Source organism: Cottoperca gobio, chromosome 8 (genome assembly GCF_900634415.1).
Source record: "Cottoperca gobio chromosome 8, fCotGob3.1, whole genome shotgun sequence".
NCBI lineage: Eukaryota > Metazoa > Chordata > Actinopteri > Perciformes > Bovichtidae > Cottoperca > Cottoperca gobio.
Genome location: NC_041362.1, coordinates 3,178,202 through 3,197,365, shown reverse-complemented (window position 1 = coordinate 3,197,365; position 19,164 = coordinate 3,178,202). Strand labels below are relative to the sequence as shown.

General features: G+C 39.6%; 3 protein-coding genes across 8 annotated transcripts; 2 read left to right on the top strand and 1 right to left on the bottom strand.

Moving 5' to 3' along the window:
• Nucleotides 1–138: 138 nt before the first annotated feature.
• Nucleotides 139–8,803, top strand: snx8a (sorting nexin 8a). Of its 3 annotated transcripts, XM_029438614.1 has the most exons (14): nt 341–541; nt 640–706; nt 1,410–1,537; nt 1,892–2,021; nt 2,742–2,932; nt 3,070–3,190; nt 4,159–4,295; nt 4,451–4,531; nt 4,621–4,781; nt 4,967–5,096; nt 5,195–5,263; nt 5,760–5,909; nt 7,586–7,735; nt 8,164–8,803. In XM_029438614.1, exons 2-14 carry the CDS (start codon nt 685–687, stop codon nt 8,242–8,244), a joined length of 1,551 nt encoding a protein of 516 aa, XP_029294474.1. In that variant the 5' UTR covers nt 341–541; nt 640–684; the 3' UTR covers nt 8,245–8,803. The 3 variants fall into 3 exon arrangements, with proteins under 3 accessions (XP_029294476.1, XP_029294474.1, XP_029294475.1); XM_029438616.1 differs by lacking the exons at nt 341–541; nt 1,410–1,537 and adding an exon at nt 139–157; XM_029438615.1 differs by lacking the exon at nt 1,410–1,537 and having other exon boundaries at nt 345–541.
• A 495-nt stretch (nt 8,804–9,298) lies between these two features.
• Nucleotides 9,299–13,439, bottom strand: nudt1 (nudix (nucleoside diphosphate linked moiety X)-type motif 1). The gene is made up of 4 exons (XM_029438622.1): nt 13,289–13,439; nt 13,033–13,193; nt 11,291–11,436; nt 9,299–9,814 (listed from the first exon to the last, which is right to left on the bottom strand). The coding sequence occupies exons 1-4, from the start codon at nt 13,304–13,306 to the stop codon at nt 9,642–9,644; spliced, it is 498 nt and encodes a 165-aa protein (XP_029294482.1). The 5' UTR covers nt 13,307–13,439; the 3' UTR covers nt 9,299–9,641.
• On the top strand, nt 13,157–17,184 carry mrm2 (mitochondrial rRNA methyltransferase 2). Of its 4 annotated transcripts, none has more exons than XM_029438620.1 (3): nt 13,157–13,276; nt 14,114–14,390; nt 15,830–17,184. In XM_029438620.1, exons 2-3 carry the CDS (start codon nt 14,144–14,146, stop codon nt 16,258–16,260), a joined length of 678 nt encoding a protein of 225 aa, XP_029294480.1. In that variant the 5' UTR covers nt 13,157–13,276; nt 14,114–14,143; the 3' UTR covers nt 16,261–17,184. The 4 variants fall into 4 exon arrangements, with proteins under 4 accessions (XP_029294480.1, XP_029294481.1, XP_029294479.1 ...); XM_029438621.1 differs by lacking the exon at nt 13,157–13,276 and adding an exon at nt 13,960–13,977; XM_029438619.1 differs by lacking the exon at nt 13,157–13,276 and having other exon boundaries at nt 14,047–14,381.
• Nucleotides 17,185–19,164: the final 1,980 nt, after the last annotated feature.

The window sequence follows — 19,164 nt, the reverse complement described above, 5'->3', positions numbered from 1 at the left end:
TTCGCCACTGGAAGGGAACTCTGGATGGCACTTCATGTTTTTTCCACTGGAAGGGCACTGCATTGCATTTTCTCCACTTGAAGGACACCATTGACAGGGGCTAAAAGCATAAAACTATCTCAACAAAAATCATAAAAGTGATAACTATTCATAACGGGTAAATACAGATGCCTGGTTATATATTCTATAGCTGTGCCACTTGATTTAAAATCTGCAAATACTTATATTTATAAATATTCGGCCAGCCTACTTTAGAAATACAAACACTGAAACTTACGAGGAGTACCCGAAGGCAGCGTTAGATCAAGTTTTAAGAATGAGGAAGATAAAATCAAACCAAATTAAGTTGCACAAGTGAAACCAAGAGATCACAGGACTTAAGACAATATTGCACAGATTGTTTGGTGAAATGTAGACTGCATATACAGAGCTGCTGATTGAGCTGCTTTAAAAATAAAAACAACCACCGGTGCTTTTTTCTCTCCTTTAAAAACTTAAAGGTTCAGATTCCTGCAGAACATGATATACTCATTAGCTGCCAGTGAGTGTCAGGTTATATTGCTCTACTCCACACTTGGACTTTAACCAGCGCTTACTACATCTTTAAGAAATAAATTACTTGTTTTTTCTTTTCTGCAGGAAATCACATGGAGGTGCTCTTGCGCTCACATGACAGGCTGAACCATGGCAGGAGAGATCAATGAAGGTACAGTGCGAAAACTTCTTCTACTCTTCCTAACACAATGTTGCCATATCATTTCCGAAACACTTTGTTGGTTTGTTTGGTGTTGCAGTGTCAAGCCGGTCAAAAATGTTGTATTCAATGTTTTAAAATGTGGATATTTGTGTTCGGTGAAGTCGCGATGTGAACTGAACCGATGAGAACTTTTGGGTACATTAAGATCTCATGAACTTGCTCCATCATAAAACCGTCCAAGAGAGCTTTTTTAAATGTTTTTTTTAATACCGGATGTGCAATAGTAACAATAACTTAGATAAGATAATGCCAATGAGTGCAGAGGGTTTATGAACGTTTTCATGTGTTTTTCCTGCCACGTGAAAAACAGTCGATTGTGCATTGCAGTATTTTAGTTAGTACTCAGAGTTCATATCGTCATTGTACTACTCACTACTGTACAACTATAATAAGGTTAATAATGTACTGAATCTTAAAGGTTGACTGGTCTGAAAACCTTGGAATCATCATTGCAAAACTTTACGATACTATAAAGTCATGTGATGGGAAATACAATCCTATAAAGTCCTAAAGAAAAGGTGTTAAAATCGCCATTACCTCAGTATGGAGTGCAAAGTTAGGTCCATTATTCAATTATTTTGGATTAGGGCCATGCTGCTGATCAAATATTTTGGATGGTTGTGATGCTATGTAGGTGTTGTTCCTCTTTCAGGCTCAGTTCCTGCCTATTACAGGGAAGTATATGAGGCCATCTGCTGTAGGACAGATGAGAGAGTGCAGGTTGAAGTTTTTCAGCGGTTGCTCCAAAGGACAGATATCTCCCAGACGGTTTTAGTCCAGGTGAGGGGTCTACACTTAAATCACCAAGAGGCTGCAGCACGACATTGTGAATGTATATATGTAAATGCAGATTAAGATATAGGTGTAAAGTCTTATCAACAGGAGGTTGGTACAAGCTTTGTGTTGGCTACAGACTGTTATGGGCTTTACATAACTCACAATCTGTCAGATTAAAACTGCTGAACTATAAGGTCACGCTACAGTCTTATGAAATTGCTCTGCGTGTGTAACATCTGTCCTGGTTTAGTGAATTTCCCTTTTTCTGACCGAGCATATCGTCACATTTTATGTCTACTGAGCACTTCTTGCCGAGAGAAATGTCCACAATTCAATTTGAATTTTGTCTTTTCTCAGATTGCCGAGCATGTTGACTCTACAGGTGGATTCCTGAGCAAGTTGTCACTCTATAAAGCGCTCGCGTTGATTGCTCTCGCTCAGCAAGGAAAGCAACCAAGCCCCAAACTCTTGGAGAACTGCATACGAGGTGGGTGACAGTGACAGTAAAGCTTCTGCTTAATGAGTAGCTCGATGGATCCTCAGCGATCCAGATACTCCAGCTGTACTTCACTCTTTTATTGGCTCACGTGAACTCAAGATTTCATTCCTAACAGAAGTTCTCAGGGACAGTTTGCCACTGGGCTACTCCCACCTTACACTGCATAATATCTTAATAACCCTAAAGCATCAGAGGGACATTTGGGATTATTTATATATAATGTATCTGCTCAAAAATCTACATTTTAACCCATACTTTGAATTTTGTATTTATTTTACTTTGGTAGAGAAGCCTTAGCTATGTTTAAGAGTTGCATTCTTTCACTCACCCCACAGTGGGAAGATGATAGAGGGGGGAGTTTCATGGTTTTTAGAGTGGTAGCCATAATGCTGGCCTGACGTAGATTCATTCCCAGTCTTCTGTGATTATTTAAGGCTCCCTCTGTTATTTCAGGTGTGGCCAGTATGGCAGCGAGCTGCATGCCACTTCCTCATCTAAGCAAGAACAAGTTTTCTGCATTTGTCGCAGTACATTACATTTAATTCATGGCCTTCTTGGAATGCACGGAGAGAAGAGCTGAACACCAATAGAGCGAGACACGTAGTAATCTGTTCCTCACAGTTAGGACATTCATTTTGTTTTCTAGATTTATTGATTTAATCATGAAGGCAGATATTAGAATTTGGTGCTGGTTGTGTGCTTTGACAGAGTTGCCGACGCCTCAGCTCGGGGAGCCGAGGGACCTGAACGCATTGAGGATGCAGCCGGCTCAGGAGGACGTTCTGACGATGTCTCAGACGCTGGACAAACTGCTGATCAGAGACACAGTCCAGGTGGAGCTCATACCTGAGAAGAAGGGCTTGTTCCTCAAACATGTGGAGTACCAGGTCACCAGCCAGGCAAGGCATCCCATAAATCCCACTCCGTGTGAATGATTGTGTCAGAATAACCTCAACAACAAGACAAGCTGAACATGTTTACCTTTCCAACTTAATGTTTCCTGATCATTTTCTTCATCTGCTTTCTGTTTTTTTAGCATTATAAAATATCAGTTTACCGTCGCTATAGTGATTTTGATGTCTTCCACGAGGTTTTGCTTCAGAGATTTGCCTACAGAGTGGTGCCGGCACTGCCGCCTAAAAGAATGTTAAAGGGAGGTATGTGACTGAAGTGACACATCTACACACATCTACACATCTGCACAGTCACCTTCGGACTTCTTTGTTTCTGCATTTCTTCCTTTCCGAATCTCATTATTGTTTTGGGAGCATTGTTTGGGTTTACATGCTTCTTTGAAAGGTCAGTTGTAAATATCCAGGTGCTTCTGGTAGCTGAGCGTTTTTATTTTGCTTGGTTTAATTTGAATACAAACGTTTCCTGCAGGCTGTATTGTTTCAAACACTCATCTAAGTTCTTGCCTGGGGAAAAAAACAGGGAAGTGATGTGTAAAATGAGCCTGTTTGAGTTCACAGTGATTTTCAGTATTGTAGCTTTGGAATGATAATTATACCAACACTCACACTGATGCACCCTGGGAAAACACTCGATTTGACAACGTCTCAATTAGAGACCTTCATGGAGTACAGAATGTCATGAAGATATCGCCATCCCGCAGAATGAGCTCTTTTCATCGCATCCTGCTGATAAAAGAAGCTCAAGATGAACTTCTATGGGTGTATAAAGTATATGATTATTCCTTTTCAGGAATATCCGTAAGATTGTGACGTCATATTTACACTTAGAAAGATTGCTCCATCGATTTTTAGCATTTAGTCGGAATAAAATAGATTCATCAGAAAGGAGAACAGATATCATATCGTTTTTTGTTTGTCAAAACCTGCTGCCTACATTAACCACAATGCAACTTGACCACCATCCAAAACATGGATGTCACCAGGGCCGCCCTTTCTTATTCGATTAGTCGGGTAATTGGTCGTTTTGGTCTCCGCTGACTGAGATATTTGATTAGTCAATTAGTCTTTTTATAAATTGTATGAGTGTTAGTCAACTAAGATTTTCTTTAGTCGATTAGTTTATGCTAACGAACGACAAGCTTTTATAGTTTAAACCCCGACTCCAGGTCAAATGCTTGATGTGCTCTCACGGTGTTTTCTCTGGTCCACAGTCCTGACCTCCGTCTCTGAGCGGGAGTTCATTGAAGGCCGGAGACGTGCTCTTGGCAGATTCATTAACCTGGTGGCACGGCATCCCTTCTTCTCAGAGGACGAGCTGGTCAAGACCTTCCTCACATGCAGTGGCTCCGTACGTAGTGGTGTTGTAACTCGCGGCCTCGTGCTGTGACACTGGCTGTTGCACAATAAGCACTATCATCACGATGACTGACAGTGAGATGCATCCTGTTACTCCGTGCCTTTTTTTCCACTCACACACACTCCTCACTCATCTTCCCCAAACAGGATGTTCAGACGAAGCTGCGTGACACTTACAAGAGAACGGGCGATGAGTTCATGACCAACAGAATTGCAACCCAGGCGAAGGTTTGTCACATGTACAAAGGAAAGATCCTCTCATGCTTTCCCTACAAAACAATTACCTGCTTTTTAAAATTGCAATTATTGTTTTGTAGGAATATCTCCCCGCTGACATTCAGGCCCAGTTCTCAACAAGCCGAGAGCTGATTAGAAATATTCACAACAGCTTCCAGAAGCTGCGTGACAGAGCTGAGAAGATGGCGGAGCGCTCTAAGGAGAATGCTACTGATCTTCTCATGTTTGGCAGAGAGCTCAGGTATTTCATCATTATTATTATTATTATTATTATGGGTTTGTATCCAGAGGTCTTGGACAGGGAAAACAAATGTTAATAAGATTCCAAATCCCAGCTGTTGTGTCTCTTCATGGTTGTTAGTTTGAAATGAGTTTGGACACAACAATGTTGCATCCTGTCCCAGTAATAACGCAGTTTTTCGACAGTACACTGGGCTCAGATGCTTCATCTCTTCCCTCCTTGGCTGCTTCACAAGGCACCTGGGGGACCCTGCGTCAGTCTCTGAAGAGTCTGTCTGTGGAGTTCGCCGTGCTATCTGACAAAGCTGCTCAGCAGGTACAACCCTCAGTCCTTCATCCCCACCACCTGCTCTGCTGTGCTCGTCCAAAACTGGCACTGGGTAAAACATTCTTTGTTTTTTCTTACGTCCTCAGGGCAGACGGGAAGAGGATGATGTTGTGGAAAAACTGAATCTTTTCCTGGATTTACTGCAATCGTACAGAGTGAGTCAGTTGCACTTCTGTTTGTTTTGCTCCTTTAGGTTGAGTTCACCTCCAGAGACGGCTGGTTTTTTGTTTTGATGTTTGTACTTTTCACATCCAATGATGCTCACTGTATGAAGCACTGCAGAACTGTTGATATCCAACAAGGCAATAAAAACAACCCCCAGTTTACTGATGGGAAGACACAATGAAGAGCTGTGCATTCCAGGTTAATCCAGGTTCAGTTAGTAACTAAATTCGGGAAGTTATGTAATGATTAATCTTCACAACAATGCCCCCGACCAGTCTATCTCACTTAGAAAGGTAGTTGGGGACTGGTGGGCAGATAAAGCTTCTATTAAATCTGTTAACTGTAATATGTATGCTAATTTAATCATTTGTACAAACCATTCCTCTATCATGATCTTTGGCTGTTTACTACCATTGTTTTTAAATTACCATGTCATTTTGTGGCAAATAAGAAGAGCTTTGTGTAACTGTGTTCGGTCCCCTGTAGGATCTCTGTGAGCGCCATGAGAAAGGCGTGCTGCACGAGCACCAGAGAGCGCTGCACAAGTACGGCATGATGAAGAGGCAAATGATGAGCGCCACGGTGCAGCCCAAAGAGCAGGCGTCTGTGGAGCAGCTGGAGTCACGAATTGTTCAGGTGGTCGATCTCTTCCAGTGTCGGGATGCTTCCTGTACCCTGAAACGCAGTCAGGACGAATCTCGTTATCCTCCAATAACCAATATTCAGATTCATCTTTATACTCGATACTCTCATACGTGCATACAGTATATGGTTAATCGACATGCACTGCGTATACAGAGGTTTCAGATTCAGATTTAAGAGTTTTAAAAAAATGTTTTAATTCAATTTAAGACATATTTCACATGCATAAACTCTGGTATAAATAGAAATAACGTGAAATCCAAAAAATCATCTAATTCTATTGAGACATTCAGTGTAAGGGGGAGCAGATACAATAATAGAACATGATGAATAAGAGCTTTGAATAAGCCAAATCATCATTTCAATCATGGTACAAAGCTGAGTCACCATCGACAGCATTAGTCAGCTTACTCAGATACTGTTGTAGTCACAAGACTAACACCAGCGTGATAGTTCCTCTAAGTCAGAGGGGTTTGTCTGTGTGGCAAATGTGGTCATGAGTTTAAAGAGCGTCAGTTTTCTGACCACCGTGTTATCTAATTACTGAGTTTAGGAGATTTGCACATTAATTTATAGACTTATGTTTTCTGTTTTTCCAACATATTAGCTTTGATTTGCAAGAAAACTCTCTTGACTCCCTGAGATTATATGTGCAACGTTATTCAAACAAAGTCTCACATCTCAGAACAAGCCATGCCAGCAGCTCTGAGACTGGACTAATGCACAGGGGTGAGCTGACAGCATGCTAACATGCTCACATGTTAACATGCTAACATGCTCATGTGCTCACATGCTAACATTATCACATGTTAACATGCTAACATGCTCACATGCTAACATTATCACATGTTAACCTGCTCACATGCTAACATGCTCACATGCTAACATTATCACATGTTAACATGCTCACATGCTAACATTATCACATGTTAACCTGCTCACATGCTCACATGCTAACATGCTAACATTATCACATGTTAACATGCTAACATGCTCATGTGCTCACTTGCTAACATTATCACATGTTAACATGCTCACATGCTAACATGCTCACATGCTAACATGCTCACATGCTAACATGCTCACATGCTGATGCGTAGTTTTGACCTTGTTCATTATCTTAGTTTAGCGGTTTAGCATGCTAACATTTCTTAATTACCACGAAACTAAAAGTACAGCTGAGGCTGATGGGAATGTCATGATTTTTGCAGGAAGACGATTGTAGTCGCATAAACTAAATAAATATTAGACAAAAAGATCACCAAATGAATTACAACTCGTCCTGAGGGGAATATGAATGTGTGAGCAAAGTGGCGGACTGACTATAGACAGGTTTTAGTAACGGTAGAGTAATATGCTGAGGTATAGGCAGCTATACTGTGACCGTTTCACTCCTTCTGCATGATTCTAATGTCTACGCGGCTTCTTCATCAGACGGTGTTGCTGTCAGTAACAGTGACTGAGTCGGTGATGAACAGGATTAAGCAATAGCTCACTTGTAAATCAAATCTACAGCCAATTAAGATGTAATGGAATGATTTATGGCCTCCTCTCTGGTATCACTGGAGGAACATTTCCCCACAGAAAACTTTTTTTTTTTTTTACAGATTATCGTCATTTGATAAGTGGTGACAATTTCCCAATTATTCTTTTTATCATTCTGTTAATAGCAAGAAAACGCCATTCAGACCATGGAGCTGCGTAACTACTTCTCCCTGTTCTGCCTTCATCAAGAGACGCAGCTCATCTTCATCTACCTTCCCATCACTTCTCACATTCTGGGGGCTTTCGTTAACTCCCAAGTCCAAGGACACCGAGAGGTGAGTGCTCGTCTGGAAATCTTTTTTTCTCCCGCAGACCCTTCAGGAGGGTTAAATCAGTTTTAAATTGGCTTTTTAAAGTCCAATGAAGGAACTAATAATAATGATGGATGGTATCACTGGAAGGATACTCTGCCTTACACTTCACATATTCCTCTACATGATTACAATCTAATAAAACATGCAGTATGTGTTTCTTTAGGTAGATGTGTCTGTCTGAACTTTTTCACTCAAATCCCAATATGGCCACATTTCGAGAAGGTTTCTGTTGATTTTAAAGTATTTGAAGATAATTTCACTTCCATGTTTCTTGGAAATAATCGCATCCAAACATCTTAGCGACGTTTTGATTGTTTGATTATTCCATTAGTAAGATGAGCTTTACATAAATGTCGGTAAAGAGACGTGACATGTTGCTTTCTTTCCAGATGGGAGCGGTGTGGAATGAACTCCAACCAAAGCTGGGATGTCTCTTCGGGGGTAAGAACGGATCGAAGCCCCCCATCTAAAAAAATGCAAATGTGAGAGAAACACTGCCGCCGCCGCAAACTGGAAAATAACTTTCTCTGTGAGCTCGAGAAACGTCTTCTACTACACAGTATACACTCCATTCAATAAAAGTATATGTATATGTATATTGTTTTGTTAATGCAACTTCTCAGCTTGTTTGTGGATTTGAATACTGTGGACTCATAAATCTGACATTTGATGCTCTGCATGACGAGATGTTATTTTACAAGGGACCAGTCAACATGTCACACATTATACTCATTCCAACTCATTAGAGCACCTGTTTATAATTTAACCTTAAGTTTTATACACTAAAATAATTGAGAGGGACAGAAGGTTTTACTTTATTAAAGGATGAGGTTATTTTAAATCTCCAGTCATGACGGTTTTACTCACTGAATAACTTCAGACTAATGTATATTCTATATATATATATATATAGTATGTATGCGTAGCAGCGTACTTTATATTTTTTATGGACGAGTTTGCTGTTTCTCTTTTGGTGTTTACTTATAAGTGGAGCCAATAAAAGTAAAACTCTGAGAGACTAAGTTTTATTTTAGAAGTTGTGTTCAAAGAGTAAAATACTACAAAGGGCAGAGATTTGAGATTTATTGATTTTTTAAAATGACTTTTAGAACTAGTGGCCTAATGTCAATAACACTATAAGCTATTGATTTACTACCAAAGAGAAATGATGTAAATTCACACAGCGGTGCAATAAATCATGTAACAATTCAGCTAACATTTAATATTCACCTTTATGACTTTCACTGGAAGATTTTTTGGGCGTATAACTTTATAGATGGAGGATATTTTTAAGAACATTTAAATGTGTCAGTGTGTAAAATGCCCTTTTCTGTCCACTAGTAGACTTTCTACTTTTCAGATGTTTGACATGTAAACAATCCTGCACACATATAGTTCATCAGAACATTTTGTGTTATTCCAAAGAAGAAAAGGGACACGTTGCCAGACACGGGCTCACGTTGCCAGACAAACTTCATCTCAAATACAACCCGACTGTTGAAATGAACGACGGCAACATGCCAATCAAGATGTACGCACAACTTTTATTAATACAGAATGAAACATGTTTGTTTGGGCAAGAATCAAGTTGACTAACAATAGAATTATTACTGTAGATATTGTAAATATTTTAAGAAAGAAATCTTGTTGTTGAATCATTTATCCTGAAAAATAAAATAACAGATTGGATATTTCTGTCACTATATTGCTTCTTTGTTTTATTTATTATGTAACCTTTTGTAAGCTCTCCATGTACAGTGAACGAGGTGAAGTCCTCGGTGGCGTCGGGCCGTGAACGGTGGCACCAGAAGTTTGGAAGATGCTTTTGTTGTCACGGTCATAAATGTCCTCAGAAACGCAGGATGTGTCACAGTTCCTCCACTTCCTCCAGCTTGTGGCTGAGGATCACATCGTGACCCTGAAACTTAAAATATCCAACAAATTTCTTCTTCTGGAGCATCAGTGGGAACCACAGGATGTCATCGGCCCACATGTCACTGAAAGGAATTTGGTCGAATTCGAACCACTGAGGCCGCATTTCTAGAAAACAATAAGGGAAATTAATTGTTAGACATTAAACAAGAATTAAACAACGTTTGTTCCGTTAGGAGTTAAACATTTACCTCATCACTTAGGACTTTCTAATTAATAAGTATATTAAATGCAGTGCAGATCAAATCAGTCCGGTTTATGACAACACTCACATTTCATATTTCTTCGTATGAAGCATAGTGACGAATAACTCTTTAATACAGGGGTCTTCAACGTTTTTTAGGCCAAGGACCTCCAAACTGGTGTAGCGTGGAGGCGGGACCCCCTATACATTGTATAGAAGAGGCTTGAAGAGGTCCGTGGGAGGGGGGAGTTTGTGTGTGGCGCAAATTTCTTTTGGTTCACTCCTCTCCTTTCCTCCGCTCTGTCTCTGACTGTAGGTGTGTGTGTGTCGGGAGCGAAGTCTGCAGTACACCTATGCTTTAATATGTTAAATGGAGCAAACGATTGTATATTGACACATCATTATTGTCCTTAAAAGGGAGGTAAACAAACACAAATCATTTTAGCCTCACTTTTAAACCAAAGGAGAACTTTGCTATTTCCTAACTCAACTGTCCAACATGGCTTCTCCTGTAACGACACTGCCACAGAACATGCAGCTCACCAACTTCTTCCATTACCACTTCGTCCCAAAGCCTCAGCAGTCGCTTCCTGTCTCCAGCTCCACATTCTAATAACTTCAGCACATTTCAGTTACGTTGTTTCCTCCATTTATCTCTCCCCCCATCCCCCCCCCCTGGCTGTGTGACTCCTCTCGTCCTGCAGACTCTTTGGTTGAGTGCTGCACTTTGCTGTGTGACTTCCCTCAGTTGACCTTGACTAACCTCTCAGGAAATACAGATCACTGCAGGTCTCTGCATTCCTCGTATTGAGCCTTTTCTTTCCTTTGTGTGTTTGCAGTCTTTTAAATGTCACCCCTGAGAGCACACGCAGAGATTCTTCCCCTTTACTGTCCCTGCTCACAGTCACGCGTGTGCAAAAGCTCCCACAAAAAAGAGTTTCAATCTTTACGTAGGAGGATCATTGTGGTCAATTTGGTTGGAAAAGCTGAACTGAAAACTGTTTTGATTGTCAGAAGGCCTCATTATCTTGACTCCAAGGACTATGACTGGACTGGCTTTGAGATAACGTGAAAGAAAGTCAAGATTAAGGAGAACCAAAAGCGAAACGAGAATTAGTTTTTGCAGGATTACAGTTACCTTTGTTGTTGTTTTAAACATCAGTTACTTGGAATTATGTACAAAGTTCCTCTTCAGCTCCAAAGTGCATGAGTTTCTGTTTTATAATGAATGATTTTTAATATTATAGTTCTGTTTTCTCGGGTTAGGGTTTAAATCTCTTCACACTTTTGAGACTGCGTCATTCCACTGTGATTATGAGTTGTATAAAAACAAAACCCTGAAGAAGTATGCGTGGAATCACCCTTCACCACGCTTCAGTGCGGCGCAGTGCACGTCATACCTTCTGACTCTGTTGGCTCTCCGTTATAAGAGTCGGCACGGAAAACATGGACGTCAAGCAGCTGCGTTTCTCCAACAAATTCGAATTTGATGTTTCCGACCTTCTCGAGAGCGTCCACCGTGAGGCCGCTTTCTTCTTGCAGTTCTCTAAAAAATAAAAAATAAACATCAAATGAAGATTTACTGACAGATGTGGTTATTTCTTTGTAGAAGATGAACTCACAGTACACGTCACACAGACACTCAAAGCAAGTAAAGTGATGAGATCAGTGTTTCCCCAAAAACACAGGATTTATGTGTGTGACACAAAATCATGTTTCTACTCTCGCTGATGAAGACCATGAAATGTGGTTGAGAGTTCCAACAAAAAACAAGTAAGTGGATCTTTTAGTCTGCAAGATTATTTTGCCACATGTTTATTTATATATATTTCCCCCATTATGTCAAACAACATTTTTCAAAATAAAACTTCAGATAAAAAAAAACCTGCCACAATGGTGCATTCAAGAACAATTATTTGCAGCCGACTTTCGTGTTTCCTCTACAATCACTTACCTCAAAGTTGACCACCTAACACACTGTACACCCTCAGTGTAGACATTTTAAATCCTACTTGGATGTGATCTACCATGTTGGTGCTTGTTTCTCTATTATCGCCCATCTTTTCAGATTGCCATTGTCTCCCAAAGAAAGCAAAGCTCGATAAAATAAATCACTATAATATAAAATAATAAATGTTTTGAGTCAAAACTTAATTCAAGACATTCTCTTTGGCAAAGAACTAGGATTGGTCACTTGCTTTTGTTGTTTTCATAATTCAGAGAGAGCAGCTTGGGACGAGGCCTGATTGCCTTCTGGGCTTCCTTCCTTTAGCTTTGGAACGAACTTCCTGCTAATGACTGATAATCACACACACACACACACACACACACAGTTATTTTTCTATCCTCCCGTCAACACTGGACACCACACTGCCGTTCGCCTAATGCTTGTTGCACCAAAACACACCTGTTGTTTGATTTTAAACGCAAAAACACAGCTCCATATCTTGTGTTGCGCTGATCTATGTTCAGTGGTGGACAGTAACTCAGTACATTTACTCAAGTACTGTGCTTAGGTACAATTCTGAGGTACTTCACTTGAGTATTTCCATTTCCTGCTATTTTATACTTCTACTCCACTATAAATTAGAGGTAAATATTGTACTTTACATTTATTTGAAAAATGTAGAATAATTCTGATCAATAAATAATGTATCATGGATGAAATTGTATTGATCCCTTGGTGAAATTCTCAAGCCACCTATACCAGCTGCAATATTACATTAATAAATACAATAATATTATATATATTTTTCTGAAATGGGCTGTACTTTTGTCCATTTTTAGTATCTCTACACTTGGGTAGTACTACTTTTACAGAAGTAAAACATGCGAGTGCTTCGTCCACTGATGCTTATGTTGTTTTTATTAATGCACGTTAGAGGTGTTACGATATGTGATGTGATAATATGCATTGTGGAGCTGAACAATCCATTAAATCTGATCAAACTTTCTTTTTTCCTTCAATAAATTCTAAAACCAATAGGAAAACACATAACACATGAAATATAAGAGTTGTTTTCTTCTATAGGAGAAATAAATACAGAATATTTTATTTTCCTTGTTTTTAGGTTTTGTCAAACATATTTTGGGTGTTGGACCTATGAACTGCTCATCACAACATCTGGTGAGATTCATTTACCTCCTTGCACCATCTTCAATACTTTCTCCAGGTTGAACTTTGCCCCCAAAACCATTCCACTTCCCGACCCCAAATCCTCTCTTCTTCATGCCGAGCAGCACTCTGCCGGGCTGCACCACCAGCACCAGGGTCAGCAGCTTGGAGCTCAACATCTCCCGAGTCTGAGACCGGAAGTGAGGAAGAAGTCATCATTAATCACAATGCAAACACTGTCTGAGGCAACACGAGCTGCTAATGCTGGACGGTATGAGCTCACCGGATCCATATCTGCCATCGGACTAGAAGAAATGAGAACAAATAAGTTTTTGTGTGAAATCCAGACTTGGGACTCCCGCGTGCAGCGCTACAGGCGGCGTCACGTGACGCGCTGATGTGTAGGAGCACGGATGGGTCTAACTGGATTCACGAGTTTCATCATTTGCTTGAAAGATCAGTTAAATGTGTTACCTTGAAATATGTTCGACTAGAAACTATAAACACGTGTTGCGTTATATTAATTTAAGACGACCCATGATATGATAAAAGATGCAAAATATGTTTTTTTTTCTATTGATTATTTCTAACATGATGGGGCTATGAGGTTATATCACATTTTTAAAGTAGGCTACTACTACTAGCACTTAAAAACAAATCAAGATACTATATAAGATAAGATAAGACTTTATTGATTAAGATAATATATTCTAAGAAATTATAAACAATAATAATACACTTCATTTATACAGCACCTTTCATACAGGGGGTGTAGTTCAAAGTTATTTCCAATACAGTGAAGAAACAAGAGAATAAATTAAAACAAATAATAAATACTGTGGATAAAACCAAGCAATCAAATGAATAACACAAAAGAAGCATCAAATCGCAAGAATAAGATGCATGAGAAACAGTTTCCATTTTTATTTCCATCGTTCTGATATTGTGCTGAAAGCAACGTGACTATCCCAGGTAGGAACTATTATTGTGAGTGTTTTGTAAGGGGACATATATAAGTATGACGCACAGTTGTATTTTCACGCATGCGCAGTATACCATACGCTATGACCCCCCTCACATTCAAAACATGCTATGCTTCTCATTACAGAGGAGATCTCTCCACTCCTCATTATGTTTAATGAAGAAGATGAAGAGTAAAACTCCCGCCGAGCAGCGCTGGATGCAGCGGCAGCTCAAAGACCCGTATGTTAAGGCTTCTCACGCACTAAACTTCCGGTGCAGAAGCGCATTCAAACTGCTGGAGATAGATGACAAGTTCAGGCTTCTGCAGCCTGGAGGTAGTGTGGTGGACTGTGGAGCTGCTCCTGGAGCCTGGAGCCAGGTGGCAGTGCAGAGGGTCAACTCAGCCGGGACAGGTGAGGGAGGTGAGGGAGGTGAGGGAGGTTGACGCACACAGGTGTGGACAAAATAACATGGACACCAGACAGTATGATAAACAACTAAAGCAGCATGTGAAGCATCCTACTGTATTGTGTTCCCAGTTAATTCAGGTGGATCTTGATTATTCTCAGGGCCTTGAATAAAGTTTATTAGAGAAGTTATTCTACATGATCTTTTACTGGAGAATTAACTTTATCTTATTTAGTCTTTCAATGACTTTAATAAGTAAAATATTATGAATATCCTTCTAACTGCAGTCATCTGTGGAGGAGTAAATAATACTTGATAACCTATTTGACAGATTTTTCAAGGTATTCAAGTTCATCGTCTAAGACTATTATTATATTTTTGACTCAATTCCTCTGTTTACATTTTTCTCAATTAAAAACTCATTTGTTATACTTTTTATTTGTTTTATTAAATCCATCCCTGTTGTAATCATGTGATACTTGCTTTGTTTTTGTGGTACTGTATGTTGGGGTGCATTGCCTGTTAGGAGCTGCATATATTGAACATAATGTATTAACTTATAATGTAAGTCTTGTTGCCTCAGACGTGGCAATTAATCTCAATAACCTTCATGTCTTCATTTATTATAATCAAAGTTTACATGCAGAATTTATGTTAAATTCGACAGATTATTGATCACAAGGACGTTTTTAAAGTCTATACAAGTTGAATTTAACTCATGGAAACTAGTGACTTAGAAGAAAGAAGAAGAAGAAGAAGAAGTTAAAAATGTTTTGGTTCGGATAAATATATCCAAGTTTCCGCTCGATTATGCAAAAGGGAATAGTAATGTCATTTAATTGATATATTAATATCATCTTAATATTAAAGCAATAGATTAAAAAGCACCTAAAAGGGCTTTACGTTGACAAACAAACCACTACTAATGAGTTCAGCCCATTTGCAGTTTCCCAGATGGGCCAAACCCTGAACAGTTTAGTAAAGGAGGTTTTATTGCATGCAACATTTATTTATTTGTTTCGACTAACTGACTTAATGTATAGGATGGGACCCCACTGCATTTTATAACCCTATATTATAATTAGCAGGTCACCACTTGTGGATTCGTGTTAAATAACCATATTGCTGTGTCAGCCGTTGATGCAACAAACGTTTATTTTCATTATAGATTAATCTGCAGATTATTATCTCGTATAAAATGGGAGGAATTGATTCTGAAAGTGCACGGTGATGTCTTTAAATGTCTTGCTTTGTAATCCCAAAACCCGAAGATATACAGTTTAATACGATATAAAACAGAGAAAAGCAGGAAATCTTCAATTTTTTGTTTTTGCATTAAAATGATTTAACGATTAATCGATTTTAAACAAATATTTGACGATTGTTTGTCAACTAACGTACCACAGAAACATCTCCTTAATCTTTTAGATGGAATGTTTTCTTGCATCCTTAGACCCGGCGGCACCACATGGTACAGTTGTTGGCATTGACCTGATGAACATCCCACCTCTGGACGGAGCCCACTTCCTGTGCAGTCATGATGTCACGGACCCCGTCACGCACGCTAAGCTGCTGGAGCTGCTCCCAAACCGCCAGGCTCATGTCATCCTGAGCGACATGGCGCCCAACGCCAGCGGTTTCCGGGAGATGGACCACGTGAAACTCATCACAATGTGTTTCTCTTTGATAGACTTGGCTGAGAAGATCTTGCAGCCGGGGGGCTCTCTGGTGTGTAAATACTGGGACGGGATCTCCGCTCGTGAACTCCAGGAGAAACTCTCGAATGTGTTCAATACTGTTCAGATTATAAAGCCAAACGCCAGCAGGAAGGATTCGTCTGAGAGATATTTCCTGGCTCGAATGTACAGAAAGCCGGTAAAATGAGGATGTTTTCTGGAGGTTCACAGACGGTTTCTGATGAGTGAACATGAAGAGGCTTTCTTAATACCTTTTGATCAAAAGGTGGCACTGTTGAGGCATCAGTGAGGCTCCCGGCTGCAGACACACACACACACACACACACACACACACACACAGTGCTGCTGCTGTTTGTTATCACTGCAAACTTGTAGCAGCAGCGACTCTGTAATATGGAACCCTATGCAAGAATCATCAGTGTGATATTCCTCAAGAGCCCGATGCTGTGTTTCCGCTGAAGTTATTGTTTGCCCCTCAGTGTTTGTTCTCCACAGTCAGTTTGGTATTTGCTTTGTTACTGAAAGTCATTTACCAGTGCTGCTTATGCAAATAATGTGCACTGCCAGCCATGTAGAAATATGTAATCATTCTCTCATTGAGAGCTTATGAAGGGACAACCTAATACAGAGTCACATACAGCATGACTAATGGGAAGTGGGATGATACTGAAGCTTGGCATGCTGAGTGTTGTCGGGCTCTGCTCTGACAGTGCAGAGATGTCCATTTCCTGTGACAATATTTCCAGCCCAGCAGACAGATTTTTCTTTTAAAGATCCTCCTGTAAATCACCGCCTTGGGACACTTTGGAAAGTACCATTTGTTTTGTTGATTGTGATCCGACGCAGAGTTCAGAACCAGTGGTAATGAAATAAAAGGATGTTTCTATCAGAGCTGCACTTTAAGACACAACTCGTATATTTGATGTCACAGAGATCTACGTAGAGATTGACAGTGTGGCCTTTTGTATAACAACGTCGTGTACGCAATTTGTCCTTCTTTACTTGCAGTCATTCATCAGGGGCGTAGCATGAACATGTGGGCCCCCCACATCATTTCTCATGCATGTACAAATTATTTTTTTGTTAAGGATTAAATACACCTGAGATACTTTATCTGTGAGGTTTGCTCGGCACAGGAACATAACATAATATTTCATGGTTCTTTTACTCTTTAATGCACCCTAAGCATAATAAATATTGCTGTATTACAAGTGAACAAGACTTCACAGGAGTTTTGTTTTACAGCGTTCCCTATTGATCTTTCAGCGTTAGCTTGATGCATCTTTTAGTTGAGCTCACCTCGTCTCACATCCTCAGTAACACGGGAATATGGAGCGGTCCATGCTACGTAACTAAAGTAAAACAGGTGCTAACAAGTTCACTCATCTGTCTTTTGTTCACAGCTGTTTACCCTCAAGTTGTTATTATTATTATTACTGTCTTGCTTTTCTTTGTATGACATGATTCTTTGAATCCCTCGCAAAAGAAAAGCATGCAATTACTGTGGTTTAACCTTCTTGCTAGTGGGTCAAACCATCTGCAGCTCGTAGGGGTGTGTGGAGCTCACGAGAGGCTCCAACATTATTTAGATACACAGAATAACCCGTCAAACTAGTTTGTGTAGCCACTAATCCGCATCTACTAATGAGGCTGATGATCTGACATTACAAATGCAAATAGAAACAAACTTTTTAATTTCAGGCTTCTTGTGTGCCCTCCCTATGTTTGGGCCCCCAGTAGTTAGTTCCTCTGATTGTGAGACCCCTACTGCCATTTACAGATTAATAATAGGCCTGATGAGCAACAGTGAGAAGATGTGATGTGTTATGCTGCCAGACAACCTTTAGAGAAGAGGTGAATATACATCTCTATTGTTCTTGTGTTCATGAAATACATTTAGAATAACACAACTTTATGAAAGTACTTTTATTAAATTGCCTATTTATTTGTTATTATTCCCTAGACTACATGTTCCTTTTTATAGCGTATTTTTTAAATTGCCATTCTTATGAAAATGAACTCTTTTCCATTAATACATTAATTTAATAAAGCAATATAATTGTAATTGAAATCAGATTATTCCTAAATAGATTTTCAAAGAAAGAAGAAAGAAATGAGAAGCTTAATCAAGACTGGATTTGCATTTTTGGCAGCAAAGGAAGAGACATTAATACATTAATAATGCTGCTGCTTAGCCTTTGTGTCTCGGGAGTGATGAGTAACAGTATGATCTGAAACATTCATGTCTCGTGGTTAAATAAACCGCAGAGAAGGAGGGACTGACCTCCAAATATGATTGTTTGGAATGAAAGTGAGCAGCCCTGCCTGTTGATGAAGCTGATGGTGAAAGATGTGAACAGATGACCACTTTCACTTCTCATTACTTGTTGATTATTCATCCCTTTGCTATTTAAATTCAAATTATTTCAAAATGACTGTGGGATTTATGTAAATTCCACCGGAGCTGATAATGAATGATGAGTCATTCACAGGTTAATTCATTCTTCTCCGGCCAGCTGCAGGTTCAGATGTAAATATTTGTAAATGAAGAGAGAGAAACAGCCAAAGAGCGGCAGATTTTAAATTCAGATTTGACGCCGAGATGCTGTAATCGATTCGGTAATCGTTTGAATTTTTTAAAACAAATCGGCCGCACAAAAACCTCTTCTGATTAGTTATTTTTATGGAATATGTTTGCATGCACTTTGCAATGCTATTCAGGAAATCAAAGGAGACACATGCAACAGCTTATATACTTTTCTCTTCCTTTTTCTGTCGCTTCATGTGTAAAAGGTGATTCATGAGGATGCAAATGAATCTGATCAGCTGCCACTTAGTGTTACCTGTGCACAAACATTCCTTCTTCTTTGTGTTTCTGTTTGCAGATTATTATGAATTCACTCGAGTGAGTTCCTAATAGAAACATCTGCTCGTCCTGTGTGCTCTGGAGTTTATACTCCGGAGACAAAGGCCTTGCAGAAGACATGAAATTAGAAAAGCAGAAATGATTTGTTTCCCAGCATGCAAGCTGTTATTGGTTAAATAAACTGCACAGAAGGGGGGGGGGGTCTGCTCAGGCTAATTCCATCAT